At 36.4% G+C, this 19,325-nt stretch overlaps 1 protein-coding gene across 11 annotated transcripts in view; it reads right to left on the bottom strand.

Annotated features, from left to right (window-relative positions):
- Positions 1-735: 735 nt before the first annotated feature.
- CNTN6 (contactin 6) overlaps positions 736-19,325 on the bottom strand; it is a 304,648-nt gene continuing 286,058 nt past the window's right edge. For 10 of the 11 annotated variants that reach the window (XM_010370744.2, XM_010370743.2, XM_030938222.1 and 7 more), the window contains 6 exons: positions 15,941-16,175; positions 15,709-15,824; positions 13,441-13,627; positions 3,395-3,507; positions 2,470-2,638; positions 736-1,632 (listed from right to left, as the gene is read on the bottom strand). In XM_010370744.2, the coding sequence (XP_010369046.2) occupies positions 1,529-1,632; positions 2,470-2,638; positions 3,395-3,507; positions 13,441-13,627; positions 15,709-15,824; positions 15,941-16,175 (924 nt within the window). In that variant the 3' untranslated portion in view covers positions 736-1,528. The remainder of the gene's footprint in view (positions 1,633-2,469; positions 2,639-3,394; positions 3,508-13,440; positions 13,628-15,708; positions 15,825-15,940; positions 16,176-19,325) is intronic. The other variant, XM_010370742.2, reaches the window with a different exon arrangement.

The raw sequence follows: 19,325 nt of genomic DNA, 5'->3' as shown, positions 1-19,325 counted from the left end.
TATGCCAGCACTGGTATCTCTGGTCAATTCAGAGGTATCTTGGCCAGGCAGCTGTTAACACTAGTGTGCCAAACAGTATTCATTGTTGCTTATTTGTTTTGCTTCACAAAAGCACAGTCAGATCATATGGCAATGGGGAGAATAAGGCTCATTAATTTGCATTGTGTGCTTGACACACTGTTCAGGCAAGGAGCAAGTTCTGAACCATGAAAGCCATTGTCCATCTGCTGCTGACTACGCGGGGTATTTTAAAGAGTTCTAAAATACTTCAGACACGCAAAAGACAAAATCCCGTATTGAGGATTGTATGATTTGAGGATTGTGAGACTAGCTCAAATATTCTCAACATTATTAAGAGGTTGCACCATGTTAAGAAAATAAAACTCACATGAGCGTTCCTCACATTCAGCTCTATAGGACTACAAACCTGATTGGCGGGGAGCCAGAGAAGGCTGACAGCAGGAACTGACCTCTCAAGGCTGTTTGTAGAGGAAAGGGGTGGTTACATAGCATTCTACGGGCCAGGTCACTAACCTTACCTTCTCCCGGACTACTTCCTCCAGACTATACAATCCTAAGAAGTGAGGCCACTGACTGAAACAGGCTCACCCTAGAGAAAAGTCAACCCGCAAAATCTTTCTAAACCCTGGTTCATGTAGAATTATTTTCATAGCTGCAGAGAAAATTGGCAAAAAATAATATTTTGACCAAAGTGTAGAAAACTTGATCAAATAATTCTGTTCCCACATTGTTTTATTATAAAAATAAGGCTACATACATTGTAATCAACTTGTAATAATTACCTGAGATTTGTTCATGCAACAGTTCAAATGTTAAACTTTGCCATGAGCAATTGCTTAATATACATCAAGTTGTTAGAAGATTATTTTAGGTGGGTGCTCACTTTCCATCATTTATTTTTCTTTGCCATAAAATACCTTTTCTGCCTTTATTATGACTGAACCTTCTGAAAAGAGCTGAGAACAGCATGTATATTGAAATATTATTGAGTAAAAAGATTTCTTATTTCAACTTGATTCAGAGATAAAAGCACACCATGCTATGGAATAGTTTATATTTTTAAAGAATCCCAACTATAAAAAACAATTGTATTTTATTTTGAAGTAGGGTGAAAATTTCAAATACTGAAGTGATTGTCTGGAGTACATGAAAATGGAGTGCATGTGGGCTATAGTAACTATGAGGCAAATTTGTATTCATCATCACCATCATTGAGGGGAGTTATTTATACTCTCCATATAAGTCACTTAAAAGACACAGCAGTTATAACCCTCCAGATTAATGTTGCACCTAGGAATGCATGTAATCATGTATGAGCTTTAAAATTCAAAAGTGTTTAAAATTGTTTTATTAATGTACCATAGATATTTACAAGATTTTAATAATATACATTTTTTTTTTCTTTGCAAACAAGTCTGTATTAAGAACGCGTCTTGTGTCAGAGGCTGGAGAGCATATTTACAGAATGATTTGCTTTCAAAAAACTCTCAAAGATTTATGGTTTTATTCATCGGATAAGTGGCTGAATAGCAAAACAGTAAAAAATCACAATGACAATGGACAGAAAATGGGTGCTAGTTTCTAAGACTTGAATTCCTCTGGAACTCAAACCTGCAAAATATGAAAATAAGACAAAAATATTTTGAGATAAAGTATTGCCTGCTAGATTAATTTTTCAGAACCCCAAATTCATACTATCATTTATCTTTTAGTAACATATTTTATTATACTTGTCTCATTCACATTATATTTAATTTTAGAAAGTGCCTTACCATGTCTTTGTCCAAGGATGTCTGATTTAAGTATAAAAATGCAAAAGAAAAATCCCTAAATTGGCAGAGTCTGCCTAAAGGATTGGCCAACATCGGATGCTAATGACTTTCACTCAATCACAGCTTTAGGCAGATGAGTAAGTGATTCTTCTAATGCAAAAATGATACATTCTTATTGCATGCTAAGTCAGACTGACTGGTGTTGGTTGGCTTAGAAAATTCTTTTGAGGAGGACTTGAAAGTTGTGACTCAGCTCCTTAAGAATGCCACACTTGATTAGTGATGTCTGCCATGAACATGGGAAAGGGTGTATATTTACCTGCGCTTCACATTTGCCATCCCTGCTGAAAAAGACCTGGAAGAATCTATGAAAAATCTTTTTGATTTTTGTGACAATAGAATGAGTGATAGAGTTATGCTCTAATGACACAAAGTTTTTTTCCTGTTCTCTATTTTGGTTTTCAAATGAGGAAATATAAAACCATTTATAATGTATAAGCATGTTACAATTTTGGAGAATAACTTTAAAAAACTGGCTCATCACCTTTTGCTCACAATTGAAATTTTATCTTATCACCCAACATTTAAACCATAACTGGAAGATTTCATGGGGCTGAATTTCATGCTGTGGCTGTCTAGGTTCAGAATCTACTATAGCAATGGTGACTCAACTTACTTGACATTTTTGGAATCCTAATTTCCTCACTGCTGCTTCCATCTCCACCATCACTGACTGTTCTTATCTCAATTAAGTAGTCTTCTTCAAATGGAACCAGAAGCTCAGCTGATGTATTGTTTGTTTCCAAAATATGAGTTTTACTCTGTCTGTTTTGCCGGTACAGAATCTGAATAAAATGAAGTATCAAGTTAACATGGACATGTTGCTTTTCTAAGGTTCACACAATGGTAAGACAAAAGATACATCATCGTAAATGTTGTACTCCTCAGATGGAAATATCCAGGTGATGTCTTTCCCTTATATTCCATTGCTCCTGTTAAGAAAAAGAGGGTTTTTTTTGGCCTATGCCTCTGGAAGGAGAGTAGATTTATCTCTATTAGTTAAATAGCTTGAGGCTATTATCATTGGAGCTTGCTGTGGAAAGTCACTGTTCAGTTTGGACCCATTTCAAATGTTGAATATATATCTGCCAAGAGATGATGTCCATTGTCACTGAGGGTAATGATTTGCTCTGGGTACTTGATTGTACTCTTGTTAGATGCCTTTTATATTGTTAAAAGATCACATCATACTGCAGCCTAAGTTCTAAAAACTCTATTTAGATACATTTTTTGATCTCATTCTGATCACATCTACTACCCACATAAGCCATCATGTTATGATGGCAAGGGGTGTCACTTGAAGAAAAAAATGTTACATCCTATGGAATTTGATTTTTTGATGTTCCCTAACACATTACTGGACCTCGGAATATAAAACCTTTTCAACGGAAAATTAGAAAGCAGCAATGGTATTTTCAAAATAATTTTGAAAAAGATTCCAATGTTTCCATATGCAGCCAATTTGTTTTCTATTTGGGTGTCACACATTTCATTCCTTAGTAACTTAATTGACATGATTAAAGGAAAAACTAAATACTCACCTTGTACCCCAAAACTTCAGACTCATTTTCCATGGTTTTTACATGCTCCCAGTTCAAGCATAATTTAGAGTTTGTCAGCTTCCAGGCAATGTTTGCTGGTGGTTGGCTTGGAGCTTTAAAGAGATAATCAAAGATTCAGATGAATGTTAATTAGTTCATGGTCACTGTATGATGTATCAACATGAAAAGAAAAAATAAGTCTTCGATGATTTGCACAGAAGAGGCTAAAATGTTTTCAGTGTCATTTGACACATATTAATTCTAATCACAGTAAGCAAATTTATTCAAATCTGGTCATTTGGGAATGTCTTTGTGACAGACTTATGAATTAATAATGGCTTGCTGCATGTCCAGTATTAATTTATTAATCATTACTGTTGAGTTTGTTTACTTTATCATGTATAAACAGACAGAGGGTCTCTTTATCTACGATTCCATTTGGCCATCAATCAATGAGCATGTTTAGCAAATTCAAGTTGCAAGCATTTTATGTATATCAACACAGAGATGTTCATTCCTAAAATTCTTTACTTTTTAACATTATATTAGTTAGGTTTCTAATTGTAATACAACTAACTCAAGATATTTTAAGCAAAATATTTGCAGTACATTTTCAAGGATATTTCTTATAACTCATGGCAGATTGCAGCAGAGTCCGAGGAGAGAAAACATTGTCACAAAGCCGCGGTCTTCACTCTGCTTTAACGAAGCAGGGTCTGCTGCATGCTCATCTTGCCAGAGAGCACCTCTTTGTCATTCTCACTGTACATGGCATAAATCATGACTGTTCACCACACCTGAAATTTAAAACCTCCTCTGTTCAGAGACAGTCCAAGTTAGAATTCCCCTGAGAAAGCTGATGATTAACTTCATTTGGTCGTATGTCTAACTTAGCTTAATCAACTATGTCTGGACAATGTGAAAGATGCATGCTATTTAAAGTAGATGGAGCTTTTGGGAACCCAGAAAAGGGAAAAGTCGTCACAAACTGATTGATCATCCCAAAGGACATCAACTTTAAATCCAAACTGAGGCTTTTATTTTTCTGAAATTAATGTTGTCTGGGTGAGAGATGGTGGGAGAGAAGAGATGAAAGGTTTAGAATCCGGCTTCTAAACTAATGGATGTATTCCAACTAGGGAATTTTACATACAAGAAAACTAGAATCCAGGTTGGGAAGTCACTTATCCAAAAGCATGCAGATAATGAATCTTGGCCTATTGCTTTCCCGTCTAGTGTTTCTCCAGAACAACTTGCTGCTTATCTGCGTTCACATGACTATTTTTGAGATTTAAGAAACTGGAGAGATTTAAAATAATTCATCTGGAAAGCGGAAACAAAGATAAAACTGCCCAAGAAGATGTTTTTGAACATCTTTTTTGAATTTGTGAGACTGAATGAGCATAATATTTAATTCATTGTAACACTTATAGAAATGGAAACTATTGCTTTCGGAGTTTTGACTCAACTGCTGTTTGATCTCCTATGTATCACTGGAAGATTCACATATTGCTGAATCCAGGTGTCTCAAATATATTACCATACATTCTCTTTCCACCCCAATTCCACTGGGATATCACTATTGTTCACTCAGCCACTTACAGTACAGTTGGGATGTGATAGAGAAATGTTTCCCTGTATGCTTACATGAGGCTCAGTTCATATTTTATTATAAGTTTATCACATTGGATTATATTTATTCTTGGTTATGTGTTTCTTTAAATTTCTTGAGGGCAAGTGCCTTGTTCAACTCTGTATTACTAACCCCTAGCACAGTGCCTGGCACATTGGAGACATCCAATTCATATGTGATGAATAAATGACTGTACAATAAGATGGCTAAGGAAAACTGCTCAGGGTCCTGTGGTGATCTTCTCAGGCTGTATTGATTATGTACTGGGCTCTGGGCAGATCCATAGGTGACACAATACAGCCAATCCATTCATTATGTTGTCCTATGATCAAGGCCAATTGCCATGGTCAGACTCATAGCAATCTATACCTGTTTATAAGATGGACAGGCCAATTGGATTGACCATGTCCTGGTTCATTTCTTGACAATATAAACCCATAATTAAAGGTCTGAAAGCTTTTAGCTTAGTAAGCATTCAATACATTGCTTGTCAATGTACAATGTATTTGTCAATTATAATGTTTATCAACATATTTATTTCTAAAGGGCTGAATGACAGCAATAATTATTTTGTAACTATCCTTCCTCAACTTATCCTCCAGTGCCTTTTTAAATCTTTTTCTCAGCTATAAAAGATACAATATCAAAATTCTCACAGGATATTGCAATTTTAATTTCTAGTATACTCTCGATACCTTTCTTTTTATCTCCATTCTTTAAAATTCAGCACTAACATTACCATTATACAATCAATACAGAGAAAATACAAATTTACCACTTCAGTGTCATTGGCAATGTGGATTCTGAATGTTTTATGTATTTCTGTATGTTTTGTTTGTTTTAGGAAAAGTATTGTTTTCAACACTATAAATCCATTGAAAAAAATCAACAGGCTAGGAGACAGAAATGATTTCTTCCAGCTACGTAAAAGAGCGGGTTGCGATGTTGGCAATGACTTTGTCATTGACATGTTTGCATTTGTGTCCTCATCTACCAAAGCAGAAGCACAACTTTTTGTGGCCATAAAATGAGAAGGGTTGCATTCTGAGTGAGTACCTTGGTATGAATAGCCAATTATATGGATTATTTAGAATGTTTTACTTCTGTTGCTCTCTGGGAGATGAAAAGAGTTGCACTTTGATGTCAGAGGGACTTGAATTTGTATCCAATCTCTTCCAAAAGCCGGATTTTCCCATTATAAAATGAAACGAGTAAGTCCTAATTTATGAGATATGAAATAAAATATGAAACGTTCCTCATTTGGTTATTGGTATATATTAAAAAACTCTGAAACTGTTAATTCTCTTTTCTGAGAGTAGCAGTTCTCCACTGTGGTGTTATGACATAATCAATTTTTCAATTGTGTTCGAAGTGGTTTGCTGCTAATAATACAATTCTGAAGTTTGCAAATGATTCACTTCTTAGATACAATTAGTGTACATTCAAGTTTTTCCCTTAATAATATTGCTCTTACTTGGATTCTTTATATGTTTTTAGAAAGGGAGATAAAATGGGAGAGTCTCAACTAATTATCTTAGAATATCTCTTAGTCTACATCCTTTCTTATTTTCATCAATGGATGTTTCTCCAATGTCAATCCTTTATGTCTGATATTGAAAAGTAAAACTTCTGAAAGCTGCTTTAGAAGGCCATCACCTTAATATAAGTACTGTTTACAGTTCTGGTTTGATGTAGCTGATTAAACTGGGTTGCAAATATCTATGATAAAATTAAAATTTCTATCACCTTGACAAACCAAAACACTGTCACATGGATAGCACAAAACACATGTCATGATGTTTGTACCAGTCTGTCAACGGTAAACTCAGCAAACAAACACTTTTCTAATTTTTAAAAACTTTCCAGGCAATTTCCAAAGACTAAATCATTTTCTATTAATCAAATGACAGAGCAACATTAAACTAGCCCGTCACACCTCTAATGGTTTCCTTGTAATCAATTTTTCTGGAGATGGCATTTATATTCAACTGTAGTTCACACTGTGAACTCAATTCAAAAACAACTTCTTATGTTACACTTCTAAGTAACAGTATGGGGTTGACATTTGGGCAAAAGAGAAAGAACATAAGTGCAAGATAAAATAAAAGCTTAATGCTTCCTTTATGTGTAAATATGGATTGATTGCATATTTGCAGCAAGAAAGAATCTAGTACAAAATGCTAGTCAGTCAACGTCAAGGGCCAAATTGAGCCAAAATTTGCAAACACTTCTAGTTACTGCGTCTGACTACTTCTTTCTATATAAGTAGTGTTTTGTTTGTTTCACTTTTCTTTTCTTCTTGGAATTGATGTAAATATTTTTCTTTCTTTCCTTGTAAATCTAAATTCCATTTGAGTCATGTCTGTGTGGATCACAGTATATTTGCAGTACCTCTCAGTTTCTTTTGGAAATCCATCATTTCCACTAGGCTTTGGTACTTACAGATGAATCACTGATATTTGTTTAAAAGAACAATAGCACTAGCATCATCATCATCAACAGTAACAATAATACTTAAGAAGTTTGGCATATGGTATTCCTTCTGTTTGGAAGCTCTTTTGTTCTCTTTATCTTTAATTTTGTATAAAAATACATAGCCTATCCCATATAGATGCTCCTTCTTATGTACATCTTAGTTTCTCATTTATTTTCTTCACTGTACTTTTCATAATTTATGATTATTTTATTCATTTGTCTTTTTTTCTTGTTTTAGGTTGCCTCTCTTCTAAAAGAGAAATTGCCGGTTGGCAAAGATCTTGCTTGGTTTAATGACTCTTAGGCCCTCAGCACCTAACCCCGGGCACAGCTCATGGGAGGCACTATCTCTTGAGTAGATGACTGAATGATCATGCAAAAAAAACAAACAAAGAAAACACCTCTGTCTTCTCTTTAGTTTAGCCAATTAGAACAGGCAGAGATTTTGGTAAATGTGAGCTCTGCTTTTTCAGACTTTCCAATGGAAGATCAGATCAGATTACAAATCTAGACAGTGACAGTTTGAATGTGTGATGAATGCAGAATTTTTTCAGTTACCACTATTGAGAGGTAATCTTGATGTCATCTCAAGGACATGGAAAATCAAAGTTACATACAGGAGTAGCACCTGGAATCATGGTTATCATCAATGTTTCATTAAAGCTGTTTCTCATACATGCTTTGGATGTCCTTCTACGACCCTTAAAAAAAGAAAATTTCTTTTCTTTTTTTTTTTTTTGAGACAGAGTCTCACTCTGTCACCCAAACTGGAGTGCAGTGGCCGGATCTCAGCTCACTGCAAGCTCCGCCTTTTGGGTTCACGCCATTCTCCTGCCTCAGCCTCCCGAGTAGCTGGGACTGTAGGCGCCCGCCACCTCGCCCGGCTAGTTTTTTGTATTTTTTAGTAGAGATGGGGTTTCACCGGGTTAGCCAAGATGGTCTCGATCTCCTGACCTTGTGATCCGCCCGTCTCGGCCTCCCAAAGTGCTGGGATTACAGGCTTGAGCCACCGTGCCCGGCCAAAGAAAAAGAAAATTTCTGCAATAAATTTATAAAGAGAAAGAAAGTAGCTGTGTTTTCTTACTTTAAAAAATGCAAAGAAAGTGAAATTGCCTCTAACGGAGGAGTATAATTACACATGTTACCATGCACTGAGCCTTCATGTATGAAAGCCTCTGGGTCACCTTGGTGTACATTATATCCTTTAGTTCTCAGATAAATTGCTAGAGGTAAGTATCTTCATTTCTGTTTTTCAGATGAGAAAATGCATTCAGAGTTATCAACTAATTAGATCTGGCACACAGATAGTACATAGCTGAGCAGGGATCCATATCCACAGTTCTCTCTGAAGTCCCATTCTAACTTTTTCCAACACTGCTTCACAATGGCCAGAGTTATTGGAACTCTTAGAAAAAACACAAATACATTAAAGGGGAAACTTTGGGGGAAGTTATAGAGTGGAAAAAAGACCATTTGACCATATATGGGCCTGGCAGTGGCACTACAAGCTGAGAGATTTCATGAAGCCAGGTAAGTGAATGTTAAACTCTAGAAGATCAGTAAGTTTGGGATGTCAGGGCTAGAAGAGGAATGATATAGAAAGGAGCTTTGAGACACATTGTGAAAGATCTTGCTTGCCTTTTTCTTAGTCTTCATTCTCTGGAATAGCGGAGACAATGACATTTGACGAACAGAAGAGAAGTATGATGGCATTTTAGAAGGAAAAATTTCAAAGCAGTTTGAGGTTTAGACGGAAGATTTGAGAGTCAGAGAGAGAAACTTTTCAGATGGTTAGGGAGGAAGATGATAAAGGGGCACAGTGGTAGTGGGATGAAGAGATTTCATGCTCATCAGTCTAACAGTGGCCATGACAAAACCTTTCTAAGCATTTGTGTCCTCCTATCTAGAAATTAAAATACCAAACTCCTTGACTTATTGTAATTACTAAGTGACATATAGTATGATAAATTTAATACAGGGCTGGTGACATAGAAGTGCTCAATATTTTTAAACTGTGGTAAGCAAAATAAGGAACCCCCAAAACATGATCACATCCTAATCTCCAGTACCCATGGACACATTACTTTATATGGAAAAGGAGTTTGCAAATGTGATTAAGGTAAGAGTCTGGAGGTGAAGAAATAATCTTGGATGATTCAGGTGGCTCCAATGTCATCATGAGGGTCCTTACAAGGGAAAGAGGGAAGCAAGAGAGTGAGAGTTGGAGGAGTTGTGATGACAGAAGCAGAGGGTCAGTGGCAGAGATGTGAAGGTACCCTACTGTTGCCGGCATTGAACATGGAAGAAGGGGTCACAAGCCCAAGGAGGGTCACAAGTCCAGGGATGTGGGTGGTCTCCAAAATCCAGAAAACAGGAAATAAATTCTCCTTTGGAGTTTCCAAAACTAGTGTAGCCCTTGAGCACATCTGGCTTTCTACCCAGTCAAACCTCTTTCTAACTCCTCATCTCCAAAAATGTATGATAACCAACTTGTATTGCTTTAAAACACTGAGTTTGAGGTCATTAATAGAAGAATATAAAAGTTACTGTTCTGCTTTCACAATGTCTGTGATATAGAATCTCAAAGTAATAAAATGAGAGGTTGGATAGGTATTTAAATATAAAGGGATGGAGACTTGTATATTCTTCTTATTCTCAGGTGCTTGTTGGCTATTTTGATAGGGTCACTGAAGCATATAGGCTGGTAAGAGTCAAATTTAAGAGATATTAAAACTGAATATCCATAGAAGAAATCAGGAATTACAGAGGTTTTTCTTGTTCGATTTAGTTAAGCAAGTTGAATACTTGAAGAAACACTAATCTTCATTTAAAATTTCTGATTATTATTTCACTTTTTCCTTAGCAGAGGTATTCTAACGTTGTATCTTGGGTGAAATTACTCATTGTTAATTAAACTGTTTTCGAAAATTTGTGTCTCCTACTCGTTGACAAATCGATCATATGTTAACCATCAGACAAACCAATAATCATTTTAGCATTTGATGTGAATTTCAGTCCAACCCATTTGTAGGATCAATTGGCCCAATTTAACAAATTTAGTGTGAAAAACAAGGATTTTTTCTGCTTAAAAACATAGAATAATTTAGCACAAACTAACACTTTTAATTTAGTTTGCATGGACAATGAAACCAGCAAATTTTCAGAAGACAGAAAAAATTATTATTGAGATTTTCTGATATGTATGTAGAATATATACAGAGCGACTTCAAAGACGCCTGGGCCAGGTGCCCCTTCGCAGGTGCCCACGACCCACCCTGTAGGCGGTAGGAGGGGCGCGTGCCAGAAGCCCCTTCCTCGGCGCTGTGAACCCGTCACCCAGCTTGGCCTGGACCTGCTCCTGGCGCTGGGCCGGTCCCCTGGGACCAAGCCTGGGCGCAAATACCGACCCCTTCTGCAAATGAGAGTAGCATTGTTTTGCCTACACCCACCAGCTCCGGCTCCAATGGAGCCCTGTCTCGGGGGGCCGTCACTGCTATCATCGTGTTCTTCTGATTCCTGGCCGTCTTGTTCCCCGCTGTGGGGCTGGCACGATTGGTGCGGAAGCTTCGGGAGATGCGGCAGACAGAGGGCACCTACTGGCCCAGCAGCGAGGAACAGTTCTCCTATGTAGCTGGGCCTGGGCCCCTCAGGACTCCAATGAGACCCTGTGGGGCTGCCTGCACATCTAGGCCCCTTCTCCTCCATCTGTCCCCCTTCATTGCTATGTGACCTTGGGGAAAGGCAGTGCCCTCTCTGGGCAATCATATCCACCCAGTGCTTCAGAATAGCAGGGAAGAAGGTGCTTCAAAGACTGCCGTTGAGGTCAAGGGAGTGTGGGGCTACTCACTTTTATGTATTTATATAAAATTAGTAGTGAGATGTGAATATATGTATATATATATTACAGAAGATCTCAAGAAGAATTTTAAAACACATATACATGTATTATATATGTCATATGGATGTATCTCTCTCTTCCTGAGGTAAATGATTAGTTCAATGTTCAAGTTTCAATCCACCTTAAGTTGGTTGATGGGATTATGTATAATAAAAGTTGACCTGAGTCTTGGCTCAATAACTGCACTAAAATGTCTGTCAGTCTACCATGATACAATCTGTTTTTTTTTTCTTTTAAATGTTTCTTACACATTTCTAATCACTCTTGATTTGCTTGAGATAGAAATTGAATTACACACAAGAGTTTCTGTGAGTTTGGCATCTCTCGGTTAACTAGAACTAAATGTCTCGGCAATCTTAAAACTGCTGATTGATCGGAGATTTTCATCCAGATTTGCAGATTAGCTGAAAGAAGCTAAACTACTCCAGAAAGACCAAAGAAGCAAATCACACATCCAAGTTATCTGGCAATGACTTCATCGATTTAGTCAACACTGAGTAAAACAGGAAAAGGAATAGAACTTCACTGTTAACTAATCCATTCTTGAAAATAACTCACAGCCCAGCCTGTCTAAAACTGGGTGGATTGGAGGAAAGTTGGCTAAAAATTTTTGCTCCACAGGCGTTTGCAGTTCCACAGCACTTTGTATTTTCTAAGATGCTTCCAGAATCAGTACCTTGTTTGTGCCTCATGGATAATTTGGAAAGGCAGTGAGGACAGAGATAATTTCTATCTAATAGATAAGAACATGAAAGCAGAAAAATGGAATGCCTTGTCCTCTTTCAAGTCATGAGTCAATGATGTACCCAGAATTGGAACATGAATCTCTGACCGTTGATCTGGTTATGTGGAAATAACTAGATAATCTATTTAATCAAGGGCCTATTCTCTGAGATGGTTCCTAACTTCTTTTGTACATGACAAATATACACATAAAGGGAATAACTTTAATATAACTTTATTTTCAAACTCAACCATCTCTTCTTTCCAAATATGGTGGTGTAATTAGAATACGGCATGTATAGGTAAACTAGATTTTTGTAAGTGGCAGTGAATATGTCTTAGTCTTTCTCAAAATTCAGCAACTATATTTGTTATCTTTCATTCATCAGGATTCAGAGAGCAAAAAAAATGTGTTTTAAAAACCTGATTCTGTGAATAATTTGTGTCCATTAATAATATATAAGAGATACGTAAATATTATTCAAACTCAAAAAATCATCTTGCAGGAACAACTAAGTCATATCTGATCAGACCTTCCCCAATGTATTGCTGTGCCTCATATTATGGAATATTTGTGCATTACCAGACTCAGTCAGAAAACAAAGGCAGCAACAATCATCAAAAGATGAAAAACATTCATCTTTTATTTAGTAGATTCTGATTATGTGAAATCACCTGGCTGATTATCAAGGGATATAATACAAAGCAGAGAAGTTCATTCTTAGATTTCAGGGATTTCCAAGTAAGCTGTAGTCATAATGTATCCTAAAAGGAAAGATCTAGGTATCTGACAGTTGCAGGATCACATCTGAATATACTCGGACTCAAATGACAAACAAAACAAAACAAAAAACCATTTACTAAGCATTTACTAAGGTGCGTACTGGGCATTTATTATTAATAATCTCTTTCAATCTTGAACAAAACCTATGAGAACATAAATATAACTTTTTCCTCATTTTATAGGTAGGCAACTGAGGCTGAAAGATAAATACTACCTAACCTTCTAAGGATGGGAGGTCAGTTTTTGAATGCATTTAGAAGGAGGGCATCAGGGCCAGTCTTAGACATTATACTCTTCTGTCTTTCATTGATATACTTGGAGTATTCCTCTTTTGGAATTCCGGAAAGATCAAAACATTTACCTTGATTGTTACCAAAAGGTTTCAACAGCTATCCACATTTAAGGGACAAACCAACTAACCAAAGTAACAAAGTAGTAAAGAAATGAGGGGTGGGAATACAATGAACATCAAGCAAAGGAATAGGTTTCTCTTCACAGATGAATCTTGTTTTCTGGAGGGTATGCATACTTACGGGACTTTTTGGTGGTAACATTGACTGGGGGGCTTGACGGCCCTGTTCCAGCAGTGTTGTAAGCTCTCACAGAAGCAAAGTAGATGGTATTAGCTTTCAGCCCTGTGATGTTTTTGGTTGTGACATTTCCACTGACTTTAATTTTACCAATCACGGATTCTTTGGAGTCATCTGTCCAGTATAAGACCTGATAATTAAAAACCAAACACAAGCAATTTATTGTTCCCCAATAACTATCAATCATTGTTTACCCACAACTATCAACCACAACCACAAGGGATATGGGAAGAAGACAGAAGTATAGATGACAAAAACGTTTTCTAATTAAAATGGTTATACAACAAAATTGTTATTCTCTACTATTTATGAGGAAAAAAGTCATGAATGCAAATTCACAATGGAAATTAGAGAACCTGATTTTTTAGATTACCAAAATAAAGTATTTTATGAGCTATCTAAAGGTTACCAGCTTTAGCAAATGACATATAACAAGTCAGACAAAAACACATTTGTATATAATCAAAGACTTTGATTATAATGTCTTGCTATTGGCATTTCTTTTCAGAGTTATTTGAATCACAGATTAATTAATAATTCAATTTATACTGAGTCCTACCTTTGCATTAGCAATGTTTTAGGTATTGAAAAAAAAAGAGAATAAATTAAGTACCTATTTTCAATCCCCTGATCATGTAGCTAAGAGGTTACAATCCACAGTATATGTGAAAATAAGTCATAGAATGCATTACAAAGAAGTGATATAGAAAAAAATATGCTACAAGAATTTGACAAAATACATCAGGAATTGATGAGAGTAGAGCTCAGAAAGGAGACTAGGGATGAAATTTGAGAAGTAACTAGGGTTCAGATAAGAGGTAAGGCATTCTTGGCGTGGAGTGGAAAAGACACCTGAGAGCAGAACTTTCTGTTGGAATCAGAGGATTATAGGTATATATATGTATATATAAACACACACACATACATACATATAAAGACAAAATTAAGAATGTTTAGGATTATACATTTATTATAACTCCAAAACTAAATAAATTATGTTACCCATTTTGTGAATCGCTGAATTTGCAAGTTGAAGAATATTGAGTGATGAGCAACCTTCCCTTAAAATGTTCTTATCTCTTGACTTTGTGAGACGACGGCCTACAAATGTAATTTGCCTTACTCTTCATAGACTAAAAATAGCAGACTCAAGACAATCTAGGTATTTTTTTTCTTTACTTAACTGCCTTTTCTGAGATGATTACATCTTTTCAAGTTATACTGCAATTTGCGGAGCAGGTTTCTCAATGAAATTTTTCCATGGTGTAAGATGATTGAGGAGCAGACTTTACCTCTTACCAAGGGAAAAAAAAAATGACTGCAATTTTAATAATTAATCATATAATCACCTGATCACTTTTGAAAAATGTTGTTGTGGTAAGAACAGTTAATATGAGATCTGTCCTCTTGAAAAATTTTAAGTGTACAATGCATTATTGTTGACTCTGTGTGCACAGTTGTATGGCAGATCTCTAGAGCTTACTTATCTTACGTGTACTGAACCAGTATGCCTTTAAAAATGGCTACTATTTGTTAATTTGTTTGCTTTGAATTACCTAGAAATATCTCCCTTACTTTGAGAGAGGAGGCAGGACTTTACTGTGGACAAGACTGAAGACTGGCTGAAACAGGGAAGAGGCTAAAGCACCTCTTCATAAGATACACGCACCAGTTCCATGTCAGTTTACCACTGCCATGGCAACACCTGGAAGTTACCACCCCTTTTCATGGCAATGACCTAGAAGTTACCACCCTTTTTCTAGAAACTTGAGTAACTCACCCATTAATTTCTAGAGTAACTCACTCTAGAAATCTGAGTAACTCACCCATTAATTTGCAATTAACTTATAAGTGGGTATAAATATGACTGTAGAACTGCTTTCAAGCTGCTACTCTCTTGGAACACTGCCTGTGGGGTAGCCCTGCTCTGCAAAAGCAATTTTGAAGTTATAACACTGCTGCCTCAATAAAGCTGGGTTTTTTTTGTTGTTGTTATTTTCTGTTTTTTTTTTTTTTACCACTGGCTCACTCTTGAATTCTGTCTTGAGCAAGGACAAGAAACATCCCAGTCTAAGCCCCAATGTGGAGGCTCACCTACCTTGTCTCAACTTCATTCCCTGCTTCAGCTTTAGACACACATTATCATATGCTAACAAAAGGCTAGTAGGATAGGACTGTTGAATAGGAGCTATTGTGAAATCCATTGATTACCTCATAGCCCAGCACTCTTCCAGTGTTTCTATTCCAGGCAATAGCATTCCATGAAACCTCCATTTCAGAAGCAGAAAAACTCTGGACAGAAGTTCCCCTTGGGGCCAGTTGAGGTTCTACCATCCAGAGAAAGACATAGCCATCTTTAGCAGAGTGGTTCATTGAAAATGGAACAAGGGAACACAAACTATGCATAGGGTCTCAAAGAAAACCAGAGCTGAGGACAACTTACCATCTTCCCCAGAGTAGACAATGGTCACAGTACTCAGGGATCCTTCTCCTTCATTATTATACACACCCACTTTGACTTCAAATGGAGAGAGTGGGATGATACTTTCATTTCTGTAAACAAACCTTGATGATTCCACAGATGCTACTTTCTCCTTGGTCCAGGTTGTTGAGCCCACCGGCCGGAACATGACGATATATCCAAATCCCTCCCCATTCTGTAGTTCTTCTGGAATTGACTTGGGCAGAATGTGATCAATCACTGAGTATTTGCAAAAATATTTTATTAAGCTACTATAATACTTATTGATTACTTCACATTTCTTCCATAGAGACAAATACAGATATTTATTCTGTTTAATGATATATTAAAAACACTTTAATTTGGAATGCCAATTAGAAAAATGATCCCAGTTAAAAATACTCAGATAAATAGTTTAAGTTTTCAGATAGAAATATAAAACAAGCTTTACATATTTATATATTTTCTTTGATCATTCACAAATTATTATAATAAAACAGTTTAGAAGATTTTATGATACACACTAAAATGTGGTTTTGATATGAATTTTTAAACCCAGCACAAATTAACTCATTAACTATTTATTTCAAGACTAGATATGTTTTCCTTTCACAACATTTTAAACAAGTTTTTGTAAGACATGTGTAATGGAATTATTGTGAAATAGCATATGCTTTAAGGCATAGAGTATTTCTTTAAAAAAGTATATAAGACCTCCCATCATTTTTTTGGCATACATCTTCATTGGTAGTGACATGTGTGCATTTTCCCTCACATGAAAAAACGAACTGTTGCCTCTCACAAAGATCAGATTCTATAAAATACATTTCAAATCTAAAATTGCTAAAATAGCAAAATAGAAATAGATAATATTTCCCCGGTACTCTGCAGATACTAAAAATTATAAACAATCACATAAACTTAGCAAATTAAAGTGAATCTGTACTTGAATTTAGACCAACAGATCTCCTGATTGCAAGAGACTTGTATTGAAAAATCAGTGGAATTTATTTGGTTTTTCCCAAGGAAAATGTTTCGCTTTTTTTTTTTTTTTTAAATAAATATTCTGACAGACTAATAAAGGCAACACCTGACAGGACACAGCGCTTCTAGTCCCTCATGTCCACAACTCCATTTCAGAGCTTCTCTTTATTCGAGGGAGTCCATTTATTTTATCAATCACATTATCCTGCCACTTGGAACCCATGTGAGCACCCATTCATGAGCACCAGCACCACAGGCACCGTCTTGGTGAGTATCTATGAGGGCAGAATCTCTGTACTCTGTGGTGACTAACAGACCTGGTCAATTCCTCTCATAGAGTCTACATACGAAACATGGTGGGGGGCAGAACAATAATAGATATACACAGAGCAGGCAAAAGTAGAGAACATACAGTAGCAGGAACAGTGAGACAATAGAAGCTAAGAGAAAATAGATGCTGTAAATTAGAGAGAGGAGATCCAAATTAGCTGGCAGCCAGGTAGAAAACTGGAAGTAAAGGAAATGGGAGGAACTGAGGCATAAGTATGAGAGACTATTCAAGCCAGGGCTGGATCAGCAGAGGGGCTGCTGATGGTTGGCTAGAGCTCCTGTGCTCGAGTGCCCAGAGCAGTGATGAACGATGTTCCGGTTCTTCATTTGACCTTCCTACCTGCTTGCTGAGACTTTTTCCTGTCCTCATTACTTCCCATGTAGCTTTTAAATGAATCCCCATTAACCGAGATGACCTGAGCTGGTCTCTATTTCTTGCCATGTGGAACAGTCTAACAAATACAGAAAGTGAAAAGAGGAAGAAAAATGCTGTTTCTGACATCTGGGGAAACAAAGTATTTCCTCATATTAATGCTTCTCTTCTTTTTCATAGGGAGACTAGAAATAAAACAGTTAATTTTGAATGGCATGGAAGAAATTTATAAGAATGGAAGCTACTTGCTAGAGCATTTGATTCATTTCTGAAGTTTCTTTGATCTCAGATTTAATCAAGATGCTTAGTCAGTTCATCTACCTAAATAGGGGAGTTCTGTTTTTGTTAGTCAAGTACAATTAATATTTCTCATGGTGCTCTCTCAAGAAAGATCTGAGTCCCACATATGTATATTAGAGGGGAAAAAAGAGACTTCTTTCGATACTTCCTTTTATTCTTACATGAACAGAGAGTCAAATGATTAAGAAATATATATAGTTATTTAACAAGACCAGAAAAAGAGTTTTCTTTAAGTGGAGAAAGTGCTCAGTAAAATAAAGAAATTGTGAAATTCTCCTGGGAGTAAAATCTATGAAAATTGATAAACTAATAATTAAATTCTCAACCACAGTGTCTATAAGAACCAAATCTTCAGTACAGACTACAAATCAACAAAACTATGTACTTCTAGCAAATGTAGCATGCAGCTGGTTTTGAAAATAAAGGTTTTTGAGACACGCCTACACCTATATGTTTGTAAGTGGTATGTGGCTCTTTTGAGCTACAAAAGCAGTGAGACATTAGAAAAGAGATCATGTGGCCCACAAGACTGAATATTTTTACTGTCGGGCCCTTTAAATAAAAACTATGCCAACCCTCAGTGTAGGTATGTATCTCTTACTCTACAGTGCTTTATCCTGTGTACCTAATTTTGTAGTCATATTTATGAGACATTCACCACAAGCACCTCAAACCTGGAAGCATTTGAGAGTATACAACATTATGATAAAATAATGAATAAACATGCCCTTAAAAAGGAATTAGCCGTTGCTATATTCTAAAAATTTGATATTATGTCTAGGTTATTGGAAACAAACCAAAACAAAACAAATAAACACAAAATCTACATTTACTGTGTGGCTCTGGGGAAAACACGGGGAAGATATTTAGTTCAGTTCAGGCAGATTATACCATAGGGTGCCTAAATGAAGGATAATCATTAAAGCTGTCACTTATAAAACATAATAGTAGATTGTGACTGAATTTAGAACAGTTTTGTGTCCCACAGTGCTTTGCAAAGTCCAACAGGTACTATTTCAACTACAACAGGAGTGACATTGGCCTGGAGTGGCCTCTCTACTTCAAAGTTACTTTTCAAAACATAGTTCAGATATACTCAGTTCTGATGGTGTCTTTCCTGATTTCCTTCCAGGCTGGGTTAAGACCATTCTGTCCTGTATGCTTCTGAGCATTCAGACATTTTCTCATCCATTTTTGTATTCCACCGATAGGAACAGAGAAGCTACTTAATAGAGTTCATTAAATTGAAGGAATTACTACCTGCATTCTGGTGGCTCAGATTCATACTAATGTATGATTCATACTAATGTCTGAATCTTCTCCTAAATATACATAACTTATTCCCCAAAGAAGTTGGGCATCAGAAGAAGTTGGCTCAGT

Source organism: Rhinopithecus roxellana, chromosome 1, assembly GCF_007565055.1.
Source record: "Rhinopithecus roxellana isolate Shanxi Qingling chromosome 1, ASM756505v1, whole genome shotgun sequence".
NCBI lineage: Eukaryota > Metazoa > Chordata > Mammalia > Primates > Cercopithecidae > Rhinopithecus > Rhinopithecus roxellana.
The sequence above is the reverse complement of the archived record's forward strand: the minus strand, read 5'-3'. Positions and strand labels throughout refer to the sequence as shown.